General features: G+C 46.4%; 2 protein-coding genes across 8 annotated transcripts in view; one reads left to right on the plus strand and one right to left on the minus strand.

Annotated features, from left to right (window-relative positions):
* Window positions 1-633: 633 nt before the first annotated feature.
* On the plus strand, window positions 634-10,540 carry CPSF4L (cleavage and polyadenylation specific factor 4 like). Of its 4 annotated transcripts, none has more exons than XM_033961469.1 (8): window positions 634-766; window positions 2,423-2,473; window positions 2,766-2,918; window positions 4,647-4,742; window positions 4,851-4,944; window positions 5,291-5,456; window positions 8,048-8,191; window positions 9,627-10,540. In XM_033961469.1, the coding sequence occupies exons 1-8, from the start codon at window positions 664-666 to the stop codon at window positions 9,693-9,695; spliced, it is 876 nt and encodes a 291-aa protein (XP_033817360.1). In that variant the 5' UTR covers window positions 634-663; the 3' UTR covers window positions 9,696-10,540. The 4 variants fall into 4 exon arrangements, with proteins under 4 accessions (XP_033817360.1, XP_033817362.1, XP_033817363.1 ...); XM_033961471.1 differs by having other exon boundaries at window positions 5,417-5,456; XM_033961472.1 differs by lacking the exon at window positions 5,291-5,456.
* Window positions 5,515-27,926, minus strand: part of C10H17orf80 (chromosome 10 C17orf80 homolog) — a 39,668-nt gene continuing 17,256 nt past the window's right edge. For 2 of the 4 annotated variants that reach the window (XM_033961463.1, XM_033961464.1), the window contains 3 exons: window positions 27,000-27,122; window positions 25,943-26,059; window positions 5,515-5,858 (listed from right to left, as the gene is read on the minus strand). In XM_033961463.1, the coding sequence (XP_033817354.1) occupies window positions 5,818-5,858; window positions 25,943-26,059; window positions 27,000-27,122 (281 nt within the window). In that variant the 3' untranslated portion in view covers window positions 5,515-5,817. Of the gene's footprint in view, window positions 5,859-21,209; window positions 21,415-25,942; window positions 26,060-26,084; window positions 26,204-26,999; window positions 27,123-27,926 lie in introns of those variants that run through there. The other 2 variants (XM_033961465.1, XM_033961466.1) reach the window with 2 other exon arrangements.

Genomic DNA, 27,926 nt, shown 5'->3' on the forward strand with positions numbered 1-27,926 from the left:
AGGCTGCAGGGCCCCAGTCACAAACTCCCCCCCCCCCCCCATGCTTGCAGAATGAAGTCATTTGTGTAGGGTTCTAATATTGGTTCTTGTTCCCAGCTGAATGGGTTTTAGGATAAAAACGGAGGTACCTATTTCCAGTCCTGGATTTCTGATAGCTTCGTAGTGCATCATGGGATTTCAACAGATCTGATCAGAGACTGCCCATCCCCTCCGTCTTTGGGATGAAAGTTTAAAAGCAGGACTAATTAAAAGTCTTCCTCCTGGACTTAAGTCATTAAGGCACCTTTCTGGACTCAGTATATGCAAATTCATCTCCTGCATATTTAATATGGATCTTCTAAAACCCAACTGGCTGTGGGATTCATAGGACAGACTTGGGAAACACTTTTATTATTTCAAACTGCTTAAAAAAAGAAGGGAGGGTTTGTTTATTTGAATTAAAAACAGAAGCTTAGCTTTAACTGGACTCCTGAATGCTGTCTCTTTAAGAGACTGTTCTGAGGATCCAGGTCTCTCTCTCTCCCCCTCCCCCCCCCCCCATGCTAAATAAAGACTGATTCCTCCTCTCTGTGCCGTTGTACCTCGGGATCCGAGTGGAAGAGCTCCTTTGCTGATTAGGGAAGCAGGTCCAGGCCCTGGATCTGGGCTGGCTCGTTGCCTAGCATGCAGGACCTCATAGCCAGGGTGGAGAAGATCACTTTCCAGCTGGAGACCGATGTGCTGGAGCAGACTGGAGCGGTGCTGCTTCCCTTCCAGGGCATGGACAGTAAGTAGGCAAAGCAAGGCTAGTGAGGAAACCCCTGGGGTACCACTGCTTATGGGATGTGCAGTTTCTAGAGGTACCAGTCTTGGCTTTGAACTTATATCCTATTGCAGTGTTTCAGAAACCCAGGACTGGATTAAAATCTCCTTATGTAATTTGGCAGCCAGGGTGATACCATAACATTCATTTGTAGACACACCCTGTACCCGCAGACCAGGAACTGCTGCCAAGCCAGAGCTCTGCTGTAAGCAGTCAGGCAGGAATCTTATGGAGTGCAGTCTTATTGCCTTAGATTCTGTATATGACATCATAGTGCTGTGGACCAATAGGAAGCAGTGAGTTTGCAAACAGCCATTCCCAGGGAGTGACTTTAAAGAGCTTCCAAGTTAAGGACAGTATTGGGCCTCTCACTGTTGTTTACTCGTGCCAACGGGTTTTACTTCCATTGAAAGCAACCAAGATGTCTCAATCTGTGCTTTCAATGGAAGTAAAACCCGGATGTCTCAATCCGTCCCCTTTTTTCTTGAGCCATATGGTCACACTACTACCCCGTCTTGCAGATACACTGTAGACCCCCATATGTGAATGTTGTGGTCCATGATGATAAAAGATTAGCCTTACTGGGTCAGACCAATGGTCCATCTAGCCCAGTATCCTGTCTTCACAGAGGCCAATCCAAGTCACAAGTACCTGGCAAAAACCCAAATAGTAGTAGCATTCCAGAATCTCAAAAAGTTAAAAACATTCCAGAACCCCAAAGAGAAGAAACATTCCATACAGAATCCCAAAGAGTCTCAACATTCCGGAACCCCAAAGAGAAGAAACATTCCATACAGAATCCCAAAGAGTCTCAACATTCCGGAACCCCAAAGAAAAGAAACATTCCATGCCACCGATGGTTTCTCCCATGTCTCTGTCAAGAGCAGACTATGGACTTTTCTTGCAAGAACTTGTCCAAATCTTTTTTAAAACCAGATAAATTAACCGCTCTTACCACATTTAACTGCGATATGGGCAAATGCCAGCCTGAGTACTGCTAAAGACTTCCAGTGCATGGTCTGAAGTGTCCTAAAGTCTAGCTTTCTATATTTTGACAGGGACAAACCGATGAAAGCTCACTTGATGAGGGTCGGCCTTATGGCCGGTCCCATTTTTCCCATTGGCTTTCATCTGTGTTGTCCCTGGAGGACGATATTTTTGTCAGTCATGGTTTCAAAGTGCCTCCCAAAGCAATGTGATGTTTGTAATCTAACTTAATATCAGTACCAGAGGTCTCATAATGCATTTGGATGGGACTTTCAGAAATCCAGGACCGGCTAGAAATTGCCCTCCTGGAACTGCACCAAAACAGCAGATCTGGAGCTGGAAGGTTTGCTCTGTGTACGCTTAGATGTATTAATTGTCAGGGACTGGTTAGCTTACTCCTTTTCAGTCGTAGCTAAAGGTTCGTTACATTCAGGTCCACTCCCCTCCCCCTCCCCAGTGGGCTCCACAGTCTAAGTTTATCTGAAGCAGTGGAGGGTTAAGTGACTTACCAAGGTCACAGGGAACTGTAGTTGGCTCCCCTGGTTCTCAGTCCTCTGCTCTTATCACTAGGGGTTGTGCGGACAAAGTTTTAGCATTCGTTAGGGTGATGTAACTATTTCTTTTATTCCACAGAGTCCGGAACAGCTGTATGTGAATTTTTCATCAAGGGGCAGTGCCGACATGGTAAAATCAACCGTGATGCCAGGGATGGTCTTAATGTAACTGGTGTCACATCTGCACAGATTATGCTACAATATGAGCCTTCAGTGCTGCTTCCTTATGGTTCTGAAACCCCACCTGGAGTCTGATCGAGACCCCACTTTGCCTCCTCCAATGGCCTCGTGCTATCTACTCCTCTCTCCTAATTTCAACCCTTTTCTTCCCAACCGATTGCACCTACTCTATAACCTCATATAATGTCATTGAAAATGTGACCACCTGGCATCCTTGTTGAAGGTTTCCCTTCCTTTTGTAGGTCTAATGTGTCCCTTCCGGCACGTGAGTGGGGAAAAGACGGTGGTGTGCAAGCACTGGCTCCGTGGGCTGTGTAAGAAGGGTGATCAGTGCGAGTTTCTGCACGAATACGACATGACCAAGATGCCCGAGTGCTTTTTCTACTCCAAATTTGGTAAGTCCTAGTATTTAGTCGGTCGCCGCTAGTGCCTGTCAGTGTAGATTTGAGCCGAGAATTTAGCTTTCTAATCGTTTGTGCTTTTCACACACAAATTATATCCCAAAGCGCTTTTCTGAATTGAGTATTTCAGGAACGTAGGCGCAGGCGTCTCTGGGGTGGAATGTCTGGGGTGGTTACTCTGTGTGAGAATTCCCTAAGGAGAGATGAGGCGGAGCTGCTGTAGCCCAGTTCTTACTAAGGAACCTGCAGCATAAAGGGTTAAAGGGACTTTGCCAAGGTCACAGCAAAGGTCAATGGCAGCCACAGGATTAGAACTCTTAGCTCTTCAACTCCTAGACTGGTTCTTTGCTCTGTGTTGCGTACTGGTGAATGGCATGTTTCTAAATTGATTGATTGGCTCTGCAGATATGCTTTCTTTTACTAGTCTGTTAATTATGCAAATAATTGTCCTTGAAAGGCCATAGTTCCTGGCAACAATACCCGGTTATGCCACTCCTTCCTGGAATCCGTTTCCTTCTCCCTGTTCTGCTGGGAAGACAGTTATACAGTGCACTGTGGAATAAGTTGGGCCTAAAATGAAAATTAAGAGTGAGACATCCTCTCCCTAATAACAAGAAGCTCTGAGATTATCCCTGGAAGAGGAGATTGAGAAAATAAAATACATCAGTGTCACCCTGGTCTCTCAGTTATGGTACTGTGTGCATTGCCACGTGTAGGACCTGGGTTTATTTCTCTGGTCAAGTTACTGGGGGCTGAAGATGCTGCAGAGGCACTGCCCACAGTCCTGGTGGGGGTGGGGGGGGTGGGAATCCCAGTCATTGTTCAACAGTGACACCTAGTGGCTGGATTTAGGGACCATGATGCATGGGCCTTCCTAAATGAGTTGGCAAGTGGGCATGGGATATATAGAATAGAAGAAAAATCCCCAGGTAGTTAGGCTCATGTGTGTAGCCCAACAGAGTGTGCTGGAAGCCCGAAAATAGTGCATAGAAAGAGAGAATTTTTCAGGGAGAAGAAACAGAGACAGGTAGACTTGGAAGTCACTAAGAAAATATTTTGTCACAGACAGGATGGTGTGTATATGGTATCTGAGTTCAGAAAGGTTTAAACGTACACCCAGAATATTTAGGACTGGGGAAATTAAGGTAATGCAAAGACCAAGTAGAATCTGTAACTTGAGCATACAAACTAGAGAGTTGCGCGGGGACAGAAATCCCACCCGTCCCCGCCAGGATCCTCTCCGTCCCCACCCGTCCCCATAAAAAGCTACAATTACTTCTGACAGGATCATCAATTCCACAGTTTTTGTGTTTGCGCTGCTGTTTTCCTTGTGGAATCTCTTTGGTGGAACCCTTTTTTTGTTTTCTGTTCAGGTAATTAACTTATAAACCCCTTCTTTTACTAAGGCTGACGTGTCCATTATATTATATGGACGAACCCTGCTTCCAAAGCCTTCCATCCCCGTGGGAGTCCCGTTGGCTAGAGAAGGGTCCCCATGGGCCAGAGGGGGGTCCCCGTGGGAGTCCCATGGGTTAGGGGGGATTCCCATGATCCCCGTTCCCGTGCAGACCTGTAATACAAACTACATTTGAAAGTGCTGAGCTAGTGCACCCTGCTGTCCATAAAGTGAATTACATCCTGATGGGTTCCCAATATCTGAGCTCTTTCGAGACCTGTAAAACTCTCTTTTCACCTGTCAATGGCTTGACTTTTACATTTCAGGTGAGTGCAGTAACAAAGAATGCCCATTCCTCCATATCGATCCAGCACTGAAAATTAAAGACTGCCCTTGGTATGACCGAGGTTTCTGCAAGCATGGTGAGCCTTTTCTACATGAGAGAGAGAGAATAAAAAGGGACTTTCAGCGCCAAAGAGATTTCCCTAGGGACTGGCTGAAGGAATGTTCTGGTTCTCTTCTTACCACAGGTCCCGCTTGCAAACACAGACACACCAGGAGAATCATGTGTGTGAACTACTTAGCTGGATTCTGCCCAGAAGGACCCAAATGCAAGTTTGTACAGTAAGCATCTCCAAGATGGGGTCGAAAGCACCCTGGCTTTGCAAAGGCTTTTTTTCTGTCTGGAGCCGCTAAGGGGGTAGGCTTTGCTGACACGGTCTATCTTTATCACCACCAGCACATTTTGGCTTCAGGAACCAGCTGATGAGCGGAGCAGAGCACATGTCAATCTGTGCAGTTAATTTTAAGCAGCAACTGCACAGAAGCAGTGCCACTACAGCTTAAGCTCCCTGGGAAAGGCTATCCTGTGGCTTAATTTTGTGCATCGTCGCTGTCATTGCACCTGAAAATAACTGCATATCTATACGTTGAATTATTTTTTGGTTCTCCTTTTTTTTTTTTTATCCAGTTCTGACCCTGTTCGTTTTCAAGGGGAGTTTCCATACTTTCTTTTCTCGCATTACGCAGAATTATCCTGGGGATCTGAGTTTGAGTTTCCTTCAACTAGAAATCACTTTCTCATCTTGCTTTGTAGCCCCAGATTTGATATGTTGTGCATTTCAGACCATATGAAGGTAAGACCTAAGAGATGAACATTTCTTTAAAAGTCAACACTATTTCAACTGATTTTATTTTTTTAAAGTTTTGTTTTCATTCTTGTACAGAAATGTGGTGGAAGTGTATGAGAGGTCCTTCTATAGGTACAATGGCCAAACACTAATGGGGGGAGCATCAAAGGGGTTGGGGAGCTAGAGGATGATGAGGAAACCAGAGATGAATTGACACAACCGTCTCCAGTGTTACACACTTCTTCCGGGGTTTGATGGGAAAATAAAGTCCTACCAGACCACCTGAGGTTGCACAGGAAGCCTGCTACCTGCTGGGGACTAAAAAGTACCGGCCAGGGGGTTTTGCACAGGATTAAGTGATGACAGCTCAGTAGGCGGGACAGCAAAACCACAAACGTCTGGACTGGTCTGTTGGGAGAATAAGGAATGATACGTCAGGCAAGCTACCCAGTTTCTAAATTTATATAGTTGCTTCCTAAAAATCAGACAGCTCTGGGATGCATAATCTGACATCTAAACTTCTTGAAAACAGCAGATTCTATTAATATAAAAAGTTAAAATAATTCCTGGTCAATGTGGTGCTGACCTTTCTTGTAATGGCTTACGATTTGCTTAGAATTCAGAATCCTGAGCTCACAATTGAAGTTGGGTCTGTTGGTGCTTCAGCACTTCCATTATGGAGCAAATGCCTTCACTTTGCCCAAGAGGGGTAAATGTTGGCTTTAACTCCTACCCCATCATTCTAAAAAACTGGCATCTGTGACGAAAGGGCTTACAATCTAAGGGGTTGATATTCAGCCAGAGCATTTTGCTAAACCTGAAAATTCAACGCCAGGCCATGTTCAGGCACCAGCATTGAATTTCCAGATTTGGCTACCACATAGCTAGATAAGTGTGATATTCAGCATTTAACCAGCTACGGGTTACGGCTTAAAGATAAGACTGACTTTTATGTGGTCCTATTTCTGTGGTTAACCTGACTGCTTTAGTGTAGAGAGTTGCGTGGGGACAGAAATCCCACCCATCCCCACCTGTCCCCGCCAGGATCCTCTCCGTCCCTACCCGTCCCTGCCAGGATCCTCTCCGTCCCCACCCGTCCCTGCCAGGATCCTCTCCGTCCCCACCCGTCCCTGCCAGGATCCTCTCCGTCCCTACCCGTCCCTGCCAGGATCCTCTCCGTCCCCACCCGTCCCTGCCAGGATCCTCTCCGTCCCTGCCAGGATCCTCTCCGTCCCAACCCGTCCCTGCCAGGATCCTCTCCGTCCCCACCTGTCCCCGCCAGGATCCTCTCTGTCCCCACTCGTCCCCGTCAGGATCCTCTCCATCCCCGCCAGGATCCTCTCTGTCCCCACCCATCCCCGCCCGTCCCCATAAAAAGCAGCAATTACTTCTGACAGGATCATCAATTCCACAGTTTCTTTTGCTGTTTTCCTTGTGGAATCTCTTTGGTGGAACCCTTTTTTTGTTTTATGTTCAGGTAATTAACTAATAAACCCCCTCTTTTACTAAGGCTGACGTGTCCTTATATTATATGGACGAACCCTGCTTCCAAAGCCTTCCATCCCCGTGGGAGTCCCATTGGCCAGAGGGGGGTCCCTGTGGGAGTCCCATTGGCCAGGGGGGGGTCCCTGTGGGAGTCCCATTGGCTAGAGGGGGTCCCTGTGGGAGTCCCGTGGGCCAGAGGGGGGTCCTTGTGGGAGTCCCGTGGGCCAGAGGGGGGTCCCCGTGGGAGTCCCATTGGCCAGAGGGGGGTCCCTGTGGGAGTCCCGTGGGCCAGAGGGGGGTCCCTGTGGGAGTCCCGTGGGCCAGAGGGGGGTCCCTGTGGGAGTCCCGTGGGCCAGAGGGGGGTCCCTGTGGGAGTCCCGTGGGCCAGAGGGGGGTCCCTGTGGGAGTCCCGTGGGCCAGAGGGGGGTCCCTGTGGGAGTCCCGTGGGGTAAGGCTGGATTCCCGCGATACCCGTTCCTGTGCAGACCTCTACTTTAGTGCTGGCTCCACCCCCGGAACCCCAATACGACGAGCAGGTTCTGAGTTTGGCAGTAACGGTTAAGTGCTGCTGACCATGACTGATGGGCCCCAAACAGGCAATTGAACTGGCAAAGAACTGTTTCTGACCAGTTAAATATTGGCCCCTAAGATTTTACCTGAAACAGTGAAAGACATTGACGTGACTTGCCCTGCAGTTAGGGAAAGCAGGACTTAAGATTTGGCTACTCAAGTTTCAAGTTTTTATTAAAATTTGATTGAATCGTTTATCTAAATTCTAAGCAAGATACAAATTAACATCTAGGGCTCCTTTGTAAGAAGGTGCGTTAGAGGTTTTTATCGCACGCACCGGATTAGCGCACGCTAGCTGAAAATCTACCAACTGCTCAAAAAGAGGCGGTAGCGGCTATCGCACGCTATTCCGCGCGTTAAGGCCCTAGCAAACCTTCGTAAAAGGAGCCCAAAATTAAGAACATAAATAGAAAAAAAAGCATAAACATATTTGAAAATAAAAAACAATGGCAATAACCAAATAATTAAGAGTTTAAGTAAAACATCAAATGGCGTGCTCTTCCTTTGACATGACAAGAGATTTTTATCACTTTGTACCTTAGACCACAGCTCAGCCCCAGAGATTGCAAGACTTCCCTCTCCTCTCTAGCAACATTCTGGCGCAGAGCCGCCTGCCGAAATCGCAGGGAGCTGCGGCTTATCCTTGTGGAACACTCCGCCCACTGGAGCAGGTCACCTGTTTTAAGGTTAGGTTCTGATGGGCCATTTTGGAATTACAAAGCGGTCTTCCGCGAATGGATGGACAATGTCACCGCCAGCGAGGGTGATAGGCTTTGCTCACTTGCCCCTGGGTTCTAGAAATGGCACCCAAATTTGCATCTAAATTAGTTAACAATACTTGACTGTTAATCAATGATAGACATCATTTGGCTGCATGCACTTAAATCGTCCTGTGTGCATCCCAAAACGGGGCATGGCTGTGGAAAGGGGTCGGGGACATTGCAAACAATTATGCAGTTACAGAATTGGGGGGGCTGCACACCTGAGTTGCATGCCATGATTAACAGCAGGTTTCAGTTGGTATAAGCCCTCATACCCAGTGGCGTAGTGAGGGTAGGAAGCACCAGGGGCAGTGACACCCCCTGCTCTCACCCTCCCCCCTCCCCCGGCACATTCATGCCCACCCTTCCCACCCCATACTTCTAAATCTTTGCTAGCACAAGCAGCTTCTCTGGCCTGCTGCCGGTGCCGATGTTGGCTTTCCCTTTGACATCACTTCCTCGACCCATGACCTGGAAGTGATGTCGGAGGGAGCCATGCCAGCACAAGCAGCAGGCGAGAGTAGTTGCTCGCACGGGCAGGGAAGGGGGTCACGAGTGTGGCATGGGGGAAGGGGCAGAAAGGTGCCAGTGCCCCCACCAAGATGGCGCCCGTGGCAGTCCACTCCCCCTCCCCCTTACAACACTACTGCTCACACCCAAAATTGGGTGCTGGAATCCGTGCTAAGGGACATTCTATATCTATACAGTGCAGATGGCCCAGAGCGCTCTCTGCAGAACAGCACTGAATGTAAATTTTTCCCAGCTCCATTTCCTGAATCTGGCCCATGGTGATGGTTTGTTTCGGGTTGCCAGACGTCCGAATTTCCCCAGACATTGACATGTCCGGGGGTCCGGACGGTTTTTTAAAACCCGGAACTTTGTTTAGGGGGTCCAGAACTTTGGCTAGGGGGTCTGGATTTTCTAAAAGGAAAATCTGGCAACCCTAGGTTTGTTTTCGTTAGACAAGGATGGTGGGGAGAATTGTGCACCTCAGGCTGATTCCCCACTCCTCCTCTCTGCCATATTTTCAACTTTTGGACCTGGTGCATTTCTCCTGCTTCTTGTTCAGTTGGAACCAAAGCTGGGAGCTTTAATTTCCTTAGTTTATATCCTTTGCACAGTCCCTGACTAGGGCTCCTTTGTAAGCCAGCAGCTGCCCCGTAGCTCCATGACTTCCTTCCCTTATGGTTTTCATTTACATCCTTAATCTTTGCAACCCTGGCTGACTCAGAAGGCAGAATGCCTGAGCCTGGAGTCAAACCCAGGTTCTTGCTAGGGTAATGCCCAGCACATGCCACCAAATCAACTAAGCCAACCCGAACCGTTCCTCAATTGTGACATATATATGTTTATATTGCAGTGTGGAGAGAGAGGCCATTACGCTAATAAGTGCAGCAAAGGTCGTGCTCTGTTCCTCATGAAAAGTTAACATCTTTTGGGGGTTTGTTCAAAAAGACCTGGATTGCACATCGCAACACGGTGCTTATACACTTGGGCAGACAGAAAACAGGTGAAATGGTAGAGATTGAAGTGTACAGATCATGTGAGAAGCCTTCACTCAAGACCGCAACTAATACAGGCTCTTCGTAATGGGATGGGAAATCTAGCCTGGTGACAAATGTGTTATTCCCAGAAAGAGGCAAAGGGACGAAGTAGGGTTGGACATTAAGATGTTTTATAAGCAGTGTTAATTTATTGAACAAAGACTTTATTGGCCATGAAATGCCTCCATGCAAGTTGCTGTTCAGAATCCTCCATCTCTCGTGCATGAAGCCATCCTATGTGTTTACCTGTCTTCTAATCGGGGTACTAATTGATCACCAATGAGCAGCAGGAAAATCTTGACTGTAAAGTGGTCAGTGACATACCGTGTTCCCATACCAGAAGGCAGATTGCTCTATTAGCATATCTGGGACCCAGCGTTCTTTGAAAACCAGTCAAGCAAAAAACATTTAAAAAATCTCATTTGTTATGTAATTTGGTTTTATGGGATTAGAAAGAGGGATGACTTTGTTTGCTTAGAACCATGGCAGATTTCAAACTGGCTGTAAAGTTTAAAATATATTTTACAGCTAGTTCACCAGGCTCTTAGGGGGGCTGCGGTGGGGGAACTGCCACAGATTATGTGACAGGGAGTGAGATGATGCAGTCCATTCCTGTTTAGGAGAGATGAGTAATTGCCAACCTCTGTTTTCAGTCATTTAATGTAAAGTGATTGCTATTTATTGTACTATAGTGGAACTTATTGATAATAAAATTTCTTACTGCAAAGGAGTTTGGAATTTTGGTACGAAGCTGATTAAAACATTTGTGTCTGTCTTGTACAGCAAATGAATCCGTGAACTAGAAATAACGCAGGCCAAGAAAAAATTTTTTTCTTGGTGCCTTGGGTTGACCTGTTCCTAAGGTTATTTGGGGTGCTGACAATCGCATTGGATAGACCGCATCAGCTGTAGTTTCTTAGACGATAAAGCATTGTTGAGAGATGAAGCAGAGCCAGGTACAAGTTTTGGTCCTTAGGGCGTCTACCTTTTTTGCCCATTTTCAAAAATAAAAATGTCCATTTGAACAACGTATAAAAGCAAGTTTTCTAGATGTTCCCACCACCTACCTTGTCTCATGATGGCAGAAGAACTCCCCATCAGCTGAGCCACTTTTGGGGATTCCTGGCAGCTCAACTAATAGGGATTCCCCCTGCCAGGATCAGCTGAGCTGCAGAGTCCTACACCCCTGCCCCTGAAATCCCCCCCAAAATTCCTGGACCCCCCCTCCCACATACCCCCATACCTTTGGATGAGAGCACGGCAAGAGGGAAGCTCACTCCCTCCTGCCTACAGGTCCACATGCTGCAAATGAGGGGGCTTGCTCCTCCCAATGCATCTTGAGATGCCCCGATTGGCTCAAAATCACCATCTGATCCTGGCAGGGGGAATTCCCCATCAGCTGAGCTGGCCGGAATCCCCGCAACTGGCTCAGCTGATGGGAAACCTATGGGGTTTGGGGTTTTTTTCTCTTTGGGTGGTGGGAGGGGGGGGTCATGATCACTGGGGTGTAAGGGGGGTTCATGCTTTAAATCCTCCAGTGGTCTTCTTGTCTGTTTGAGCACCTTTGTGGAACTTATACACCAGCGTCTAGGTTCCCTCTAGGAAAGCTTTGATTATGGCAGGGGTACATCCAGGTTGAAGCCCACCCGATTCCCAACCATAACACACCTCCCAACATGCCCCTTTGAGCTCTGGCTGCACATCCAGGAAGTTGGTTTTGATTATCAGCACTTGGACATCCCTGCTATTAGGACATCCAAGTGCCAACATAGGCTGGATTTTGGACATTTTAAACTTTTGATTATGAGCTCCACTGCACATATGTTACCTGGACTTACCATGGAAAAAAATGAAGGCAGGAATTTTCGATGGTCCACAGATCAGATAATAAATGACCCACATTTCATAGCATCAATGAATACTTAAGAATATAAGCAATGCCTCCACTGAGTCAGACCCGAGGTCCATCGTGCCCAGCAGTCCGCTCACGCGGTGGCCCAACAGGTCCAGGACCTTGTCAGTAATCCTCTATCTATACCCCTCTATCCCTTTTTCCAGTAGGAACTTTCTTGAACTCCAGTACCGTACTCTGTCCTATTACGTCCTCTGGAAGCGCATTCCAGGTGTCCACCACACGCTGGGTAAAGAAGAACTTCCTAGCATCCATTTTGAATCTGCCCCCTTTCAACTTTTCCGAATGCCCTCTTGTTCTTTTATGTTTTGAAAGTTTGAAGAATCTGTCCCTCTCTACTCTCTCTATGCCCTTCATGATCTTGTAGGTCTCTATCATGTCTCCTCCGAGTCTCCGCTTTTCCAGGGAGAAGAGCCCCAGCCTCTCCAATCTTTCAGTGTATGAAAGGTTTTCCATGCCCTTAATCATTCGTGTCGCTCTCAAGTATTGCCATATCCTTCTTAAGGTACGGTGACCAATACTGGACACAGTACTCCAGATGCAGGTGCATCATTGCCCGATACAACGGCAGAATGACTTCTCTCGTTCTGGTCGTAATACCCTTCTTAATAATACCCAACATTCTGTTTGCCTTCTTCGCGGCTGCTGCGCATTGTGCCGTTGACTTCATTGTTGTGTCCACCAGTACACCCAAATCTCTTTCAAGGTTACTTCCCTCTAATACTAATCCCCCCATTTGGTAGCTGAACATCGGGTTCTTTTTCCCTATATGCATGACCTTGCATTTTCCTACATTGAAGTTTATCTGCCATTTATTTGCCCACTCCTCCAGTTTGTTTAGGTCACTTTGTAGTTCCTCACACTCTTCGGCAGTTCTAACCCTGCTACAGAGTTTAGTGTCATCTGCAAATTTTATAACTTCACACTTCGTCCCCGTTTACAGGTCATTAATAAATACATTGAATAGCAGCAGTCCGAGTACCGACCCCTGCGGAACTCCGCTCGTGACCCTCCTCCAGCCTGAGTAGTGACCCTTCACTCCAAACCTCTGCCTTCTGCCTGCCAACCAGTGTTTGACCCATCTGTGTACGTCCCCTTCCACCCCGTGATTCCACAGCTTTCTAAGTAGCCACTCATGGGGTACCTTGTCAAAGGCCTTTTGGAAGTCGAGGTAAATGATGTCTAAGGGTTCCCCTTTGTCCAACTGGCTGTTTACCCCCTCAAAGAAGTGCAGTAAGTTTGTTTGGCACGATTTTCCCTTGCAGAAGCCATGTTGGCTCGCATTCATCAGCCCATTTTTTTCGATGTGCTCACAGATGCTGTCCTTTATCAGTGCTTCTACCATCTTGCCTGGAACCAATGTCAAACTTACCGGCCTGTAGTTTCCCGAGTCTCCTCTCGACCCCTTTTTAAAGATAGGTGTAACATTTGCTATCTTCCAGTCCTCCGGGATCTCGCCAGTTTTCAAGGATAGGTTGCAAATTCGTTGGAGTATTCGTGCCTGGTCTTCATTTGTTCTTATTATGAAAAACTTTCTTGGCAACAAGAAGGCAGACAACTACACACAATTAGTAGAGGATATGCTCTTTCATTTCAACAGGCTTAAAGTCCATTATCTGCACAGTCAGATCGCTTTCCAGAGAATCTTGGTGACTTAAGCGAACAGCAAGGTGAAAGATTTCACCAAGATATAGAAATAATGGAAGCCAGATGCCAAGGAAGAAGGGATGAACATATGATGGCAAACTATTGTTGGAATCTTATGCGGGATTGTCCTGGAAGATCTGTCGATCAAATCGGGAAAGATTCTGGAAGACTGGAAAGTGGGGAATGTTATGTCGATCTTCAAGAAAGGTTCAAGGGGCGATCCTGGAAACTACAGACCAGTGAGTCTGACCTCAGTACCGGGAAAGATGGTAGAGGCGCTGATAAAGGACTGCATCATTAACCACCTTGACGGACACAATCTGATGAAGACCAGTCAGCACGGCTTCAGCAAAAGAAGATCTTGCTTGACGAACTTACTGCACTTCTTCGAGGGAGTTAACAGGCAGATAGACAAGGGTGACCCAGTCAACATTATATATCTGGATTTTCAGAAGGCGTTTGACAAAGTCCCGCATGAACGACTACTTTGAAAAATTGAGGGCCATGGAATTGAGGGTGAAATATTCACCTGGATTAAAAACTGGTTGGCGGATAGGAAACAGAGAGTGGGGTAAATGGACAATACTCGGACTGGAAAAGCGTCACGAGTGGAGTGCCGCAGGGCTCGTTGCTTGGACTCGTGCTCTTCATTAACAATCTGGAAATTGGTACGATGAGTGAGGTGATTAAATTTGCAAACGATACGAAGTTATTCAGAGTAGTGAAGACGCAGGGGGATTGTGAAGATCTGCAACGCGACATAACCACGCTCGAGAAATGGGCAGCAATATGGCAAATGAGGCTCAACATGGATAAGTGCAAGGTGATGCATGTCGGTAACAAGAATCTCACACATGAATACAAGAGGTCTGGGGCGGTACTTGGAGAGACCCCCCAGGAAAGAGAAATGGTAGTACTGGTCGACAAGTTGATGAAGCCTGTCCGTGCAATGTGCGGCGGCAGTGAAAAGGGCGAACAGAATGCTAGGAATGACTAAGAAGGGGATCACAAACAGATCGGAGAAGGTTATCATGCCGCTGTACCGGGCCATGGTACGCCCCCACCTGGAATACTGCATCTAGCACTGGTCGTCGTACTTGAAGAAGGACACGGTACTACTTGAAAGGGTCCAAAGAGCGACTAAAATGGTTAAGGGGCTGGAGGAGTTGCCATACAGCGAGAGATTAGAGAAACTGGGCCTCTTCTCCCTTGAAAAGAGGAGACTGAGAGGGGACATGATCGAAACATTCAAGATAATGAAGGGAACAGAATTAGTAAAGACAGACTGTTCACACTCTCCAAGGTAGAGAGAACGAGAGGGCACTCTCTAAAGTTGAAAGGGGATAGAATCCATACAAACATAAAGAAGTTCTTCTTCACCCAGAGAGTGGTGATAAACTGGAACGCTCTTCCGGAGGCTATCATAGGGGACACCCTCCAGGGATTCAAGACAAAGATGGACAAGTTCCTACTGAACCAAAACGTACGCAGGTAGGGCTGGTCTCAGTTAGAGCACTGGTCTTTGACCTAAGGGCTGCTGCGGGAGCAGACTACTGGGCACGATGGACCACTGGTCTGACTCAACAGTGGCAATTCTTATGTTCACTCTAGGAAGTCTTTCAAAAGGAGCTTGTGTATCGAATGACTGGAAAGTTTAAGCTCTTTGGAGCAGGGACTGTCTTCTTTGTGACTCTGTACAGCGGTGCGTGCATCTGGTGGTGCTATAGAAATAATTAATAGTGGTAGTAATAGACACGTGATCGGCAGCCTCCGATTTCGGCACCATATAGAAAATCTGGGCCATTGTGCCCACTCATTTTTCCTATTGCTTCCCCCTCCCCACTTTGCTGCCTTGTTATACATGACTAGCACAGACAGAGGCAGAACTGGAAAGCGTTGTTTTTGAGTGTAATGCACTACACAGAAAGGCACTACAAAGTAGCCTCTTATCCCCTGGAAACTGTGTAAACTCTATAACATCAGGGCCAGATTAATCAATAGGCCCAGTAGGCATATGCCTAGGGCCCGAAACTGTGAGGGGGGCCCGCTGGAGGACAACTCACTTTGCTATTCTTTTAAACAGCAACGGCCCCCTGGCAATGCCCCCCCCCCCTGCAGCAATGGCAATGGACCGTCACCCACAGCAACAGCAATGCGGCTGGATCTGTTAATGGAAGGTCCTGCGATGACTGCTTCTGCCGGTCCATCCCCCTCCGACGTCACTTGCTCTGGAAGAAGTGACATCGGAGGGGGATGAACCAGCAGAAGCAGTCATCGTGGGACTTTCCTGTAATAGATTTGGCTGCGTTGCTGCAGGGGGGGCCCGTTGCCATTGCTGTGGGGGGGGGGGGTCTGTTGCTGTTGCTGCGGGGAAGGGTGTTGCCATGGGGGGTAACCCGTTGCCATCAGCGAGTAGAGTCGTCAGCTGCAATGTTTGGAGGGAAGGGAGAAAGGTGCATGGAAGGGTGGTGGAGGGAGAGAAAAGGGGCAGGGTGGTATGGAAGGGTTGTGAGGAGGATGGTATGGAAGGGTGGTAGATGAAGAGAAAGGGGGCAGGGTGATATGGAAGGGTGGTGGAAGGAGAGAAAGGGGCTGATGGAATTGGTGTGCAGGAGAAGGGGAGAGATATAAGGGGAAGGATATTGGATGGAATTGGGTTGAAGGGAAAGAAAGGGGGAAGATGCTGATGGAACTGGGGTGCAAGGAAAGGGGAGAGACATAAGGCAGAAGGATCCTGGATGGAATTGGGTTGGAGGGAGAGAAAGGGGGCAGATGCTGATGGAAGTGGGAGGCAAGGAGAGGAGAGAGTGAAATGCCCGACCATGGGGGTGTGGGAGAGGGAAGGAGAGGAGAGAGATGTCAGACCATTGGAGGAGGGAAGAGATGATGGATGCCACACCAATTGGGGGGGGGGAAGAGTTGGAAGGGAGAGTCAGACAATTTCTGGAACAGGCACAGAAGGACAGAAGATGAAAGGAAGAGAGTGACAAGAAGATGAGGAGAGCAGAAACCAGAGAAGACAAAGGTAGAAAAAAATTTTCTATTTATTTATTTATTTTTTTGCTTTAGGTGACATGCATCACTGAACATAAGAAGTTGCCTCCACTAGATCAGACCAGAGGTCCATCGCGCCCAGCGGTCCGCTCCCGCGGCGGCCCATGACCTGTGAAGTGGTCCCTGACTATTCCTATAACCTACCTCTACTTCTATCTGTACCCCTCAATCCCCTTATCTTCCTAGCGCTTGTTCTAAACCTGTCCCCTTTCAATTTCTCCGAGTACCCCCTTGTACTTGTGGTTCCCCACAGTCTGAAGAATCTGTCCCTGTCTACCTTCTCTATGCCCTTCAGTATTTTGAAGGTTTCTATCATGTCTCCTCTGAGTCTCCGCTTTTCCAGGGAGAATAGCCCCAGCATTTCCAACCTGTCAGCGTATGAAAAGTTTTTTCCATACCTTTTATCAGTTTAGTTGCTCTTCTCTGAACTCCCTCAAGTACTGCCATGTCCTTCTTGAGGTATGGAGACCAGTACTCCAGATGAGGACGCAACATTGCACGATACAGTGGCATGATGACTTCCTTCGTCCTGGTCGTGATACCCTTTTTAATGATACCCATTAAAAACATTCTGTTCTCTTTCTTTGAGGCTGTCGCACATTGTGCCGACGCCTTCAATGATGTGTCCACCATCACCCCCAGGTCTCTTTCAAGGTTGCTTACCCCTAGCAATGATCCCCCCATTTTGTAGCTGAACATCGGGTTCTTTTTCCCTACATGCATGACCTTGCATTTCTCTATATTAAAGCTCATTTGCCACTTTTTTGCCCACTCTTCCAGCCTCGTTAGGTCCCTTTGCAGGTGTTCGTAGTCTTCCGCGGTTCTAACCCTGCTGCAGAGTTTGGTGTCATCTGCAAATTTAATAACCTCACATTTTGTTCCCGCCTCCAGGTCGTTAATAAATATATTGAACAGGAGCGGTCCCAGCACCGACCCCTGTGGAACTCCGCTCATGACCCATTGCCAGACTGAGTAATGGCCCTTTACTCCAACCCTCTGTTTCCTGCCTGCCAGCCAGTGTTTGATCCATCGGTGGACATCCCCTTGCAGCCCATGGTTCCACAGCTTCTTAAGCAGCTGTTGTGGGGTACCTTGTCGAAGGCTTTTTGGAAGTCAAGGTAAATGATGTCAAGGTAAATGATGTCTATCCATCTGGCTGTTTATTCCCTCAAAGAAGTACAGTAAGTTCGTGAAGCACGACCTTCCCTTGCAGAAGCCGTGATGGCTTGCCTTCAGCTGTCCATTGTTTTCTATGTGTTTGCAGATGCTGTCCTTAACCAGTGCTTCCATCATCTTTCCCGGAACCGTGGTGTTGCATTGCATGCAGAGTCCAGCTTCTTGGTGGTTTTATTTAAGCTTGGTCTACGTATTTCTATTTTATCCCCCTTTTTACAAAACTGTAGAGCATTTTTTAGCGCTGGCCGTGGCTAAAAAAGGGGGAGAGGGTTAGTTTGTGATTACATATTCCATACTAGGCGAAGTGTTTTTTGTGTTCTGTTTGTTTGAAAGACATGTTTTTTTTTGTTAGCGTTGACTAGCCTTGTTTGGCGAAATGCATCAGGCATGGTTCTTGGGAGCACCTTGAATTAACCTGATTTGAATCTCCTTATTTTTCTGCCAATCTTCTTTTGTTTCATGTTGGATTCTTTGGTGGACTGCTTGCCTTGTTGTTTCGTTGCAAGTTAACATACATGGAGTGGAATGTACAAGAGGAGTTACAGATTTGGTTGTTTATACACAGTAACATAGTAGATGACGGCAGATAAAGACCCGAATGGTCCATCCAGTCTGCCCAACCTGATTCAATTTAAATTTTTTTACATTTTTTCTTCTTAGCTATTTCTGGGCAAGAATCCAAAGCTCTACCTGGTACTGTGCTTGGGTTTCAACTGCCAAAATCACTGTCAAAACCTATTCCAGCCCATCTACACCCTCCCAGCCATTGAAGCCCTCTCCAGCTCATCCTCCCCCAAACCATGCAAGTCTGTCCAGTAGTGGCCTTAGTTCAATATTTACTATTATTTTCTGATTCTAGATCCTCTGTGTTCATCCCACGCTTCTTTGAACATATGGGTTACAGTTGGTTGACGTAGAGTGAGGCAGTTGAGAGGCGTTGTAAACTTGGTTATTAATATAGACTTATATTTCGGATAGTATTACTGCTTTACAAATATTTGAACACTTTTATATATGCATGGAAAGGGTTCAGAGTTAAAGTCCTTGGTAAGTAGGTGGGAAGGGAAGGGAAAGAAAGGGAATTTGTTCAGAGATGTTTAGGGGTTGCATAGAAGAAAAACTGTGCACTGGTATGCTAATCTTTCTTTGTTTTGAATTTAAAAAAACACCAAACAAGAAATACAAGTGGAAATAAAGAAGTAAATAAGAAAACAGATAAATGGGGGCCCAGTGTACTTGGGTGCCTAGGGGCCTTCGAAGAATTAATCCTGCCCTGTATAACATCACTGGGGCCTTGTCCCTATATAGAATGAAGAAGTTATGATCACCTGAGCCATTCCCATTCCGTCTGCTATAAAGTTGAAATTGGAGGAAAATGAAAGAATAGCCTTAACAGAAGAGCCGCCAGCAAGAAGCTATTCTGTGCAACTTATGGAGAAAGATTAAAACTTGACAATGCAATGAAAAACTAAGGAGCTTTAATTGAAATACAGAACAGTCAAACCTCGGTTTGTGAGTAACACAGTTTGCAAGTGTTTGCAAGACAAGCAAAACATTTTCGCAAACTGAGCGTTGACTCAATTTGCGAGTCCTCCCGCCTGCGAACTGGAATTGCCCCCCTCGCAAACACCCACCCAAACTGAAGCCTTACCCCCATCTGGCACCAACCCACAGGAGGTGCTGGTACCCGATGATACTGCCTCTTGCCGGACTGGGCCTTGAGCATCTGCGCATGCTCAAGGCCTTCTGGCTCCCGCCTCTCTCAGAGATTCTCGGAGAGAACGAGCGCCAGAGGGCCTTGAGCTTGCGCAGATGCTCAAGGCCCAGTCTGGCAAGAGGCAAGATCTTCGGGCACCGGCACCTCCTGTGGGTTGGTGTTGCGTGCTGGTGCCAGATGGGGGGTAAGGCTTCAGTGTGGGCAGGCGAGGGATGCCGGTTCGTGAGGGGGGGTGATGCCAGTTCGCAGGGGGCGATGCTAGTTTGGGGGGGGGGGGGATGTGGAAGCCACAAGTGGCCTCGGGGGTGGGGGGGGTCTTTTGGGGAAGTGGTGGGGTGGAGCAGCACCGGTAGGGGTGGGGGGAGGTGGAACCAATCAAGCGAGTTTCCCTTACTTCCTATGGGGAAACTTGCTTTGATATACAAGTAATTTGGTTTACGAGCAGGCTTAATCAAGGTTCCACTGTATATCAAAACCTGTCATACTGGGCAAGAAGAAAAGAGCCTGCAGCTCTCTTCAGCACGATGCAAATATGAAGCAGAACACGATAGCAGTACATTTTGAAAGCAATATGAAATCCCAGGTCTTCTAGCCTTAAGTAAGGCTTGTTCAAAGCGGGAGAGGATACCCTGAGCCAGCTCAACGTGATCAGATGCTGAAGTACATAAGAAGAACCAAAACAATCATGTTCCTGTGTGGCTCATTTATTGGAGACTGATATAAATATAAAAACCTTCTGCAGTGAATTTCTTATCAACTCTTCCCCCGCAGCACAAGTCGGGTTTGACTGAACTCCTTCCCCCTTCCCCTCAATTACAGTAAAAACATCTAGTTTCACAGTAATTAGAAAACACAAAATCAAACACGATTCGAAATTCCATTGAAGTCCAAGAGCCAGGACTGCACGTGGTCTTTATTCAGTCAGCTGGTACCTGCTAGATTGCATTCCTGACAAACAAGTCACCGTTTCTGGGCAGTGTTCAGGCTGTTTCCACGTAGCCAAGACCCTCTTCACAGATGAATTTGGCTCAGATGTGATGCAAGACATGTAATTAGATTCCTGCTCTCCTAGCAAAACTCAATCAAACCTCCCGCTGTAGAGCCATAGGCCAGGTTTCTTTGCCTACATCGCTTAGGGAGAGCAGGAGATAGTGGATGGGCCATTTGGCCTCTCTATCTGCCACCATGTTTCTATAAGCCCAAACCAGACAAGCAAAATGAGAAAATTAATCAAAATAATCACACTCTCAAAGATTCACAGCACAGTAAACATACAAACCATGAGGAACAAAATACGTTTACACATTCATAGGGTTCTTTCAAATGACCTGGGTAAAATCACCTCGAGGTAGGAAAAAGCCCCAGAGCCCCTCCTCCACCAACCAAACAACAAAAGTCATGAAAAAGTGGAGGCTATCACGGGGTAAAGTTAAGTCATTGGCATAAAAAAACCTCTTTAATTGATATTTTATTAGAAAAAAAAACCTTGTGCAATGCAAAACCTCTAGGGTAACTGAATGAAACCACCATGAAAGTAATATTTATACAGACCAGTGCTCTTGTAACTATGATAGAGGAATCTGAGGTTAGAAGTTAGAAGCACACCACACATCGACGATGGCCAGCGCTTCTCCAATTAGGTGCCTCAGGATGTGGAGGTGATTAAACTTTCACTGGAACTCCGCGTTACAACACGGCAGGAGTTTGTATAACCATAAGTTTCTATGACCTCACAATGCAGGGGTAAAGAACCTAAGCCAACAGGGAGAGGAGAAGATGGTGAATGCTACGGGACGGGCAGTCTGGATGGGCCATTTGGCCTTTATCTGCCATCATGTTACAATATTTCTATAACCATAAAGCTCTATGACCTCACAATGCAGGTGGAAAGAGCCTTAGCCTATAGGAAGAGGAGATGCAAATGTTTAGAGCCTTAGCCAATAGGGAGAGGAGGAGATAGTGGATGCTGCGGATGGGCCATTTGGCCTTTATCTGCCGTCATGCTTCTATGTTTCTGTCCATGGAACGGAGATGTCGGGAGAGTGAGTCACTGCCTAAGCACATCCTTGTGCCATGCTCTTCTTCTCCAGCACTGTTTCTGAAAAAATGAAGGAAAAAAAAAAAAGTTGGCTAAAGTTTTCCAGTTCTAGTGATAAGTCTTCGTATCACGGACTATGTGATTTGCTGCAACACACTGAATACTAGGTGCAGAGTTGACTCTTGAATGGCTCTGGTGGGAATGCATGCTCCTAATCAACAGCTGTCCTTAGGGATCTTCCTCCGGTGGTCAAGTTAAACCCCCTAATTCACTCTCTAGTGATATCATGTATAGACTACTGTAATGCCCTGTATAAAGGTATAACAAAAAAAAGAATTAAGGCGCCTCCAAATCGTGCAAAACACTGTAATAAAAATTATATTTAATGCTAAAAAATACAACCATGTTTCCCCCGCTCTTGCATAAACCACATTGGCTACCTGTCGAACACAGATTTAGTTAAAACGCGTCTAAATCAGGGCTGCTCAAGTCCGTCCTCGAGATCTACTGGCAGGCCAGGTTTTCAGGATATCCACAATGAACATGCATGAGAGAGATTTGTGTACCCAGAAGGCAGTGCAGGCAAATCTTTTCTCATGCATATTCATTGTGGATATCCTGAAAACCTGGCCTGCCAGTAGATCTTGAGGACCGGACTTGGGCAGCCCTGGTCTAAGTAATCAACCCTTCTCATTCCCTACTGTGCAATTCCATCTTTAAAGCAGATTAACACGATAAGATCAACCAATTTTGCAGTGACTTCACCATCTCTTCCCAATTACCTTTGTGAAGAATCATCCCTGCTCCATTTCAAAACAAAGGGTGTTTTTAGCGCACGCACAGGATTAGCGCGCCTTACCCGAAAAACTACCACCTGCTCAAGAGGAGGCGGTAGCAGCTAGCTTGCGCTATTCCGTGCCTTTAGGCCCTAACGCGCCTTTGTAAAAGGAGCCCAAAGTTGAAAACTTTTCTATTCCAAGATGCTTTTGTAAGGGCGAAACACTTGCCAACTTCTATAAAGAAACCTCCCTCCTATTGTTTACCCCAGGGGTGCCCAATAGGTCGATGGCGATCAACCGGTAGCTCGTCAAGGCAAAGTGAGTCGATCACCCAGGACTCACTTTGCCTTGGCGATCTATCGGACCAATCAATCTTCCTCTCCCCGACGTCAATTCTGCAGTCGGAGAGGAAGTTCGGGCCAGCCAATCGCTGCCTGGCTGGGCAGAACTTCCTCTCCGACGGCAGAATTGACGTTGGGGAGAGGAAGATTGATCGGCCCGAAGCAGAGAAAGCATGGGGTGGCGTCGGCGTCGGCTTTGAGGCCTGTTATCCATTGGTGGCGTTTGGGTCCTGTTCCCCGATGGCAGCGGCAGTGGCTTGGGGAAGGGCAGGGAGAAAGAAAGAAAGGGGGCAGGCAGGGAAACAGTAGGAAAGAAGAGAAACAGATAAAAAGAAAGGGGGCATGAAGAGAGAAAGAAAGGTCAGGGAGAGAGGAAGAAAAAATTGGAGGAGGGAATGAGGTGTGGAGGAGAGGAAGCATACAGGCTGAAAGAAAGATTGGATGCACAGTCGGAAGAAAAAAGTGCAACCAGAGACTCATGAAATCACCAGACAAGGTAGGAAAAATGATTTTATTTTAAATTTAGTGATCAAAATGTGTCTGAATTTATATCTGCTGTCTATATTTTACAATATGGTTCCCTTTTACTAAACCGCAATAGTGGTTTTTAGCGCAGGGAGCCTATGAGCGTTGAGAGCAGCGCTGGGCATTCAGCGCAGCTCCCTGAGCTAAAAACTGCTATTGTGGTTTAGTAAAAAGGGAGGGGGTGGGTATTTCTCTATTTTTGTATGGTTGTTACTGAGGTGACAGTGCATAGAGTCATCTGCTTTGACCTCTTTGAAAAAACCCCGGAATAGGAATGATAATTAACAATTCTATGTGTACAGTGTGCGTTGTGTTTTTTTTAAATTTTATATTGTTGGTAGATCATTTTGACTTGGTCATTTTAAAAGTAGCTCGCGAGTCAAAAAAGTGTGGGCACCCCTGGTTTACCCCTTATTTCAGGGGTGTCAAAGTCCTTCCTCATAGAAACATAGAAGATGACGGCAGATAAGGGCCATAGCCCATCAGGTCTGCCCACTCTACTGACCCAATAAATATGCATGAGATCTATTAGTATACAATGAAAGCAGTGCATGCAAATAGATCTCATGCATATTCATTGGAGAAATCCTGAAAACCCGACTGGATTGCAGCCCTCGAGGAGAGACTTTGACACCCCTGCCTTCTTTGTTCTTTTTTCTCTATTGTAGTTCTTCCCCTTTTTCCTCATGTTCCCTTTCATTTTTATCCAAGTCTATTTGTTCTTCTAACCTCCCCTGTCGTATTTTATTAGAACATAAGAATAGCCTTACTGGGTCAGACCAATGATCCATCAAGCCTAGTAGCCCGTTCTCACGGTGGCCAATCCAGGTCACTAGTACCTGGCCAAAACCCAAGGAGTAGCAACATTCCATACAGAATCTCAAAGAATAGCAAGATTCCGGAATCCCAGAGAGTCACAAAATTCTAGAATCCCAAAGAGTAGCAACATTCCATACAGAATCTCAAAGAATAGCAAGATTTCGGAATCCCAGAGAGTAACAAGATTCTAGAATCCCAAAGAGTAGCAACATTCCATACAGAATCTCAAAGAATAGCAAGATTCCGGAATCCCGGAGAGTAACAAGATTCTAGAATCCCAAAGAGTAGCAACATTCCATGCTACCGATCCAGGCCAACCAGTGGCTTCCCCCATGCCTTTTTCAGTAACACACTATGGACTTTTCTTCCAGGAAATTGTCCAAACCTTTCTTAAAACCAGCTATGCTATCCGCTCTTACCTACAACCTCTGGCAACGTGTTCCAGAGTTTAACTTTTCTCTGACTGAAAAAAAATTTCCTCCTATTAGTTTTAAAAGTATTTCCATTCTATTACACCACTCTGAAGCCCAATTGAGCGGTATAAGAAATTTTAAATAAACTTGAAACTTGATATGATCTGACTGACTCTGTGCTATCTTACGGCAGCGGCAAATGACTGCATGGAAAAGCCGAGTTTGCGCTCTGAGGTGCTACAGCAGCATAAAGTGGCTCTGGGTTAAGACAGGGTATATTAATGTCAAATACTTGCAGTGCGCATTGCAGAAGTCATAGCCTCTTGCTGAATGAGTTGTGAATGTTCAGAAGAGGCAACAGTACGGTAGGATGGGTGGAGAACCAGACATACCCTGTGGAGTGGGAGGGGGAGGGGTAAGCGTTCGGTGTAAGGAACCTGATAATATTATCTTGTATTTGTTGAAGATGGTACGGAGGGTGTTGTTTATTTTAAAGGTGAACGCACATTGTTGTGGACGACCTTACGAGTGGGACATGCTGACCTGATTGGATACGCAGGTGGGGGAAGGAGGGGAGAGCAGGAGATGGCTGTGATATACTGATAATGATAGGTCAGCGATATAGCGTTATGGAAGTCATCAATAAAATTGGCTTTTAATGCAAAATAGCGCCAGGCTGAAGTGGAAAATGGAAAGAAAAGAGGGCGATCATGTTGAGGAAATGAGTTCATGCCCAAGAAACTGGGTTGGGATTTCAGGATTACATACAAGAAACTACCAAAGCTCAAAGACGCTTCACCCACTAATCCTCACCTGAGCAATCAGATTGGTATCCAAATAAAGAAATAGGCCTGCACTTAATTCTGTTGGACCTAACCCAACACCACCAGATCTACTCAAAAATTCAAACTATCCTTCCCCTCTTTAAAGGGCATATCCCATGCAGGAAAATTAGGGACATCCCTCTTCTTCAGGATCACCGAACTCTGGAACAACTTTACTATCCCGCTTCAGAGTCTGACCTCCCTCCAACTCTTCCGAAAACATTTAAAAACATGGCTTTTCTCTAAAATGTAATGACCTCTCCCTCTTCGATATACTAAGTCTCTCTAAACTTCTCTGTACCAAGTTCTTCTACTTTTCTTTGGAGTTCCTTTCTATATCAATTCCTGTAAACCGTGCCGAGCTCTACTTCTGTGGAGATGATGCGGTAGACAAACTTAAGGTTTAGTTTAGTTTAAACTATAGCAGGGAAGGGATTGCTATCATTGCCCCAAACACGATGGGGGTGTAATGAACATCCTCTGACGTCTCAAAGCCTGTCAAGGAACAGCATTTCACCTTGGCATTGGTGATCTGTGAAAAGGACTCTAGGCGAGGCCTATCCCTGCTGCCCAATTTCATTCTTGCTTCATTGCTTTAGGGGCCAATTGATCTCTGTCTCCCAGAATAATGATTAAACTTACACAGGGAACACTCGGACACTGAGAATGACAGGGACAGAATTTGTCATTGTCCCTGAGGATAACCACAGGAAACCAACCCCGTATCATTCTTTAAGGAGGGAAGAATCCGAGGATGAATGGACACAGCCACTGACCCTTAAGGACTGAGGTTGAGATAGACACGAAAGAATGACACGGGATGGTTTCCCGTGGTTGTCCCCATGTCATTCTCTCCTGAGCAAAAACAAAGAACTACCAATACTTACAAATGAGTTCACAGTGCCATGCACAGCTGAGAATGCAGCAGCCTGCCACCAGCATGGTTAGTCCTCCCGCTCCAACCTTCCTCGTGTTCGGGAACTTGTTGCAGTGTCTGTCCCAGGCTGAGAGAAATCAAAGGTGTCCTGTGTCAGCCACAATGCTTGCAGAAAGGCAGGGCCTTTCATTTAGAGCTCTTCAGCCCTTTATCTCAGAACACCTGACCCACTGGCTCTGCGGTTGTTTCTCAGTGCTGTTAAAAGGGAAGCCTAAAACGGGGGATAAGTTACAATTTTGCATAAACAGAAGTTATGATCTAGATCAATGGTTCCCAACCCTGTCCTCGAGGACCACCAAGCCAGTCGGGTTTTCAGGATAGCCCTAATGAATATGCATGGAGCAGATTTGCATGCCTGGCACCTCCATTATATGCTAATCTCTCTCATGCAGATCTCTCTCAGCGGATTCAGAACACTGCGGCCAAGCTGATCTTCGCAAAAAGCAAATTTGATCGTGTTTCCCCACTTCTGTCCACACTTCACTGGCTTCCAGTAATTTCCAGGGTCCGTTTTAAATGCGCCTGCCTAGCTTTTAAGATCCTACATGGCATCCTCCCTCCCCTAATTCTACTATCTTGGAATTCCTCGAGTCCTGATACCACCAGATCCACCCAAAAACTTAAAATATCCTTCGGCATCTTCTAGGCGGGAAAATTAGGGAAATCTCTCTTCTTCAGAATCACTGCCCCACTATGGAATCTGGGCTCCTTCCAACTATTCCGAAAGCATCTGAAAACTAGGCTATTCACAAAAATGTAATGCTCTCTTCCCTCCTATACTCAACCTCCAACCCCATTATGCTGTTCCTTCCATACATTAAGCTCTTGTAAACCGTGCTGAGCTCTATAATTATGGAGAGGATGCGATATATAAACTTAAGGTTTAGTTTAGTTTATGCATATTCATTAGGGCTATCCTGAAAACCCGACTGGCCTGGTGGTCCTCTGATCTAGATTTCCCAAAAGAGAGCCTCCTGCTAATGACCCAGGCAAGGTCCTTCTTTTACCTTTGTGTACGGCTGCTGGAAACTGCTTTGCAGAAACGCATCTAGATGCCGGAAAGGACAGGCGCTGACGAAGTTTCAGGTCCACTGCTCGCCCTTCCGATAGGAAAACTTCACTCAAGGGGGCTGCAAAGAAGGATCCTGGGATTATTTTTTAGCTTGTTGTTGTCCTTTAACTGGAGCTTTACAGACCTGAAAGAATTTAAGCTGTTTGAGAGTCTACCTGTAATGTTCATGTTTTCTGCCTTTCCCTGAAGCTCCAGTTTCTCTGTGGTACAGAAGCAACACTGCAAACTGCAGGACGGTAGAACACTAGCCTGGCTGAAATTAGATACAAATGCCTCTTTTAAATATTGTCCTCCCATGCCCCCTACTGCCCTTCTGGTACTGTTACATAGAGTAAACACTAGTAGATGCTACTTCTTAGTAAACCAAGACTAAATCCCACTGAAACTACGTTAATACTAACTGATAAGAACATAAGACTTGCCTTACTGGGTCAGACCAATGGTCCATCTAGCCCAGTAGCCCATTTTCACGGTGGCCAATTCAGGTCCCTAGTACCTGGCCAAAACCCAAGGAGTAGCAACATTCCATACAGAATCTCCAAGAATAGCAAGATTCTGGAATCCCAGAGAATAACAAGATTCTGGAATCCCAAAGAGTAGCAACATTCCATACACAATCTCAAAGGATAGCAAGATTCTGGAATCCCAGAAAATAACAAGATTCTAGAATCCCAAAGAGTAGCAACATTCCATACACAATCTCAAAGGATAGCAAGATTCTGGAATCCCAGAGAATAACAAGATTCTAGAATCTCAAAGAGTAGCAACATTCCATACAGAATCTCAAAGAATAGCAAGATTCCGGAATCACAGAGTAACAAGATTCTAGAATCCCAAAGAGTAGCAACATTCCATACAGAAT

This window comes from Geotrypetes seraphini, chromosome 10 (genome assembly GCF_902459505.1).
Source record: "Geotrypetes seraphini chromosome 10, aGeoSer1.1, whole genome shotgun sequence".
NCBI lineage: Eukaryota > Metazoa > Chordata > Amphibia > Gymnophiona > Dermophiidae > Geotrypetes > Geotrypetes seraphini.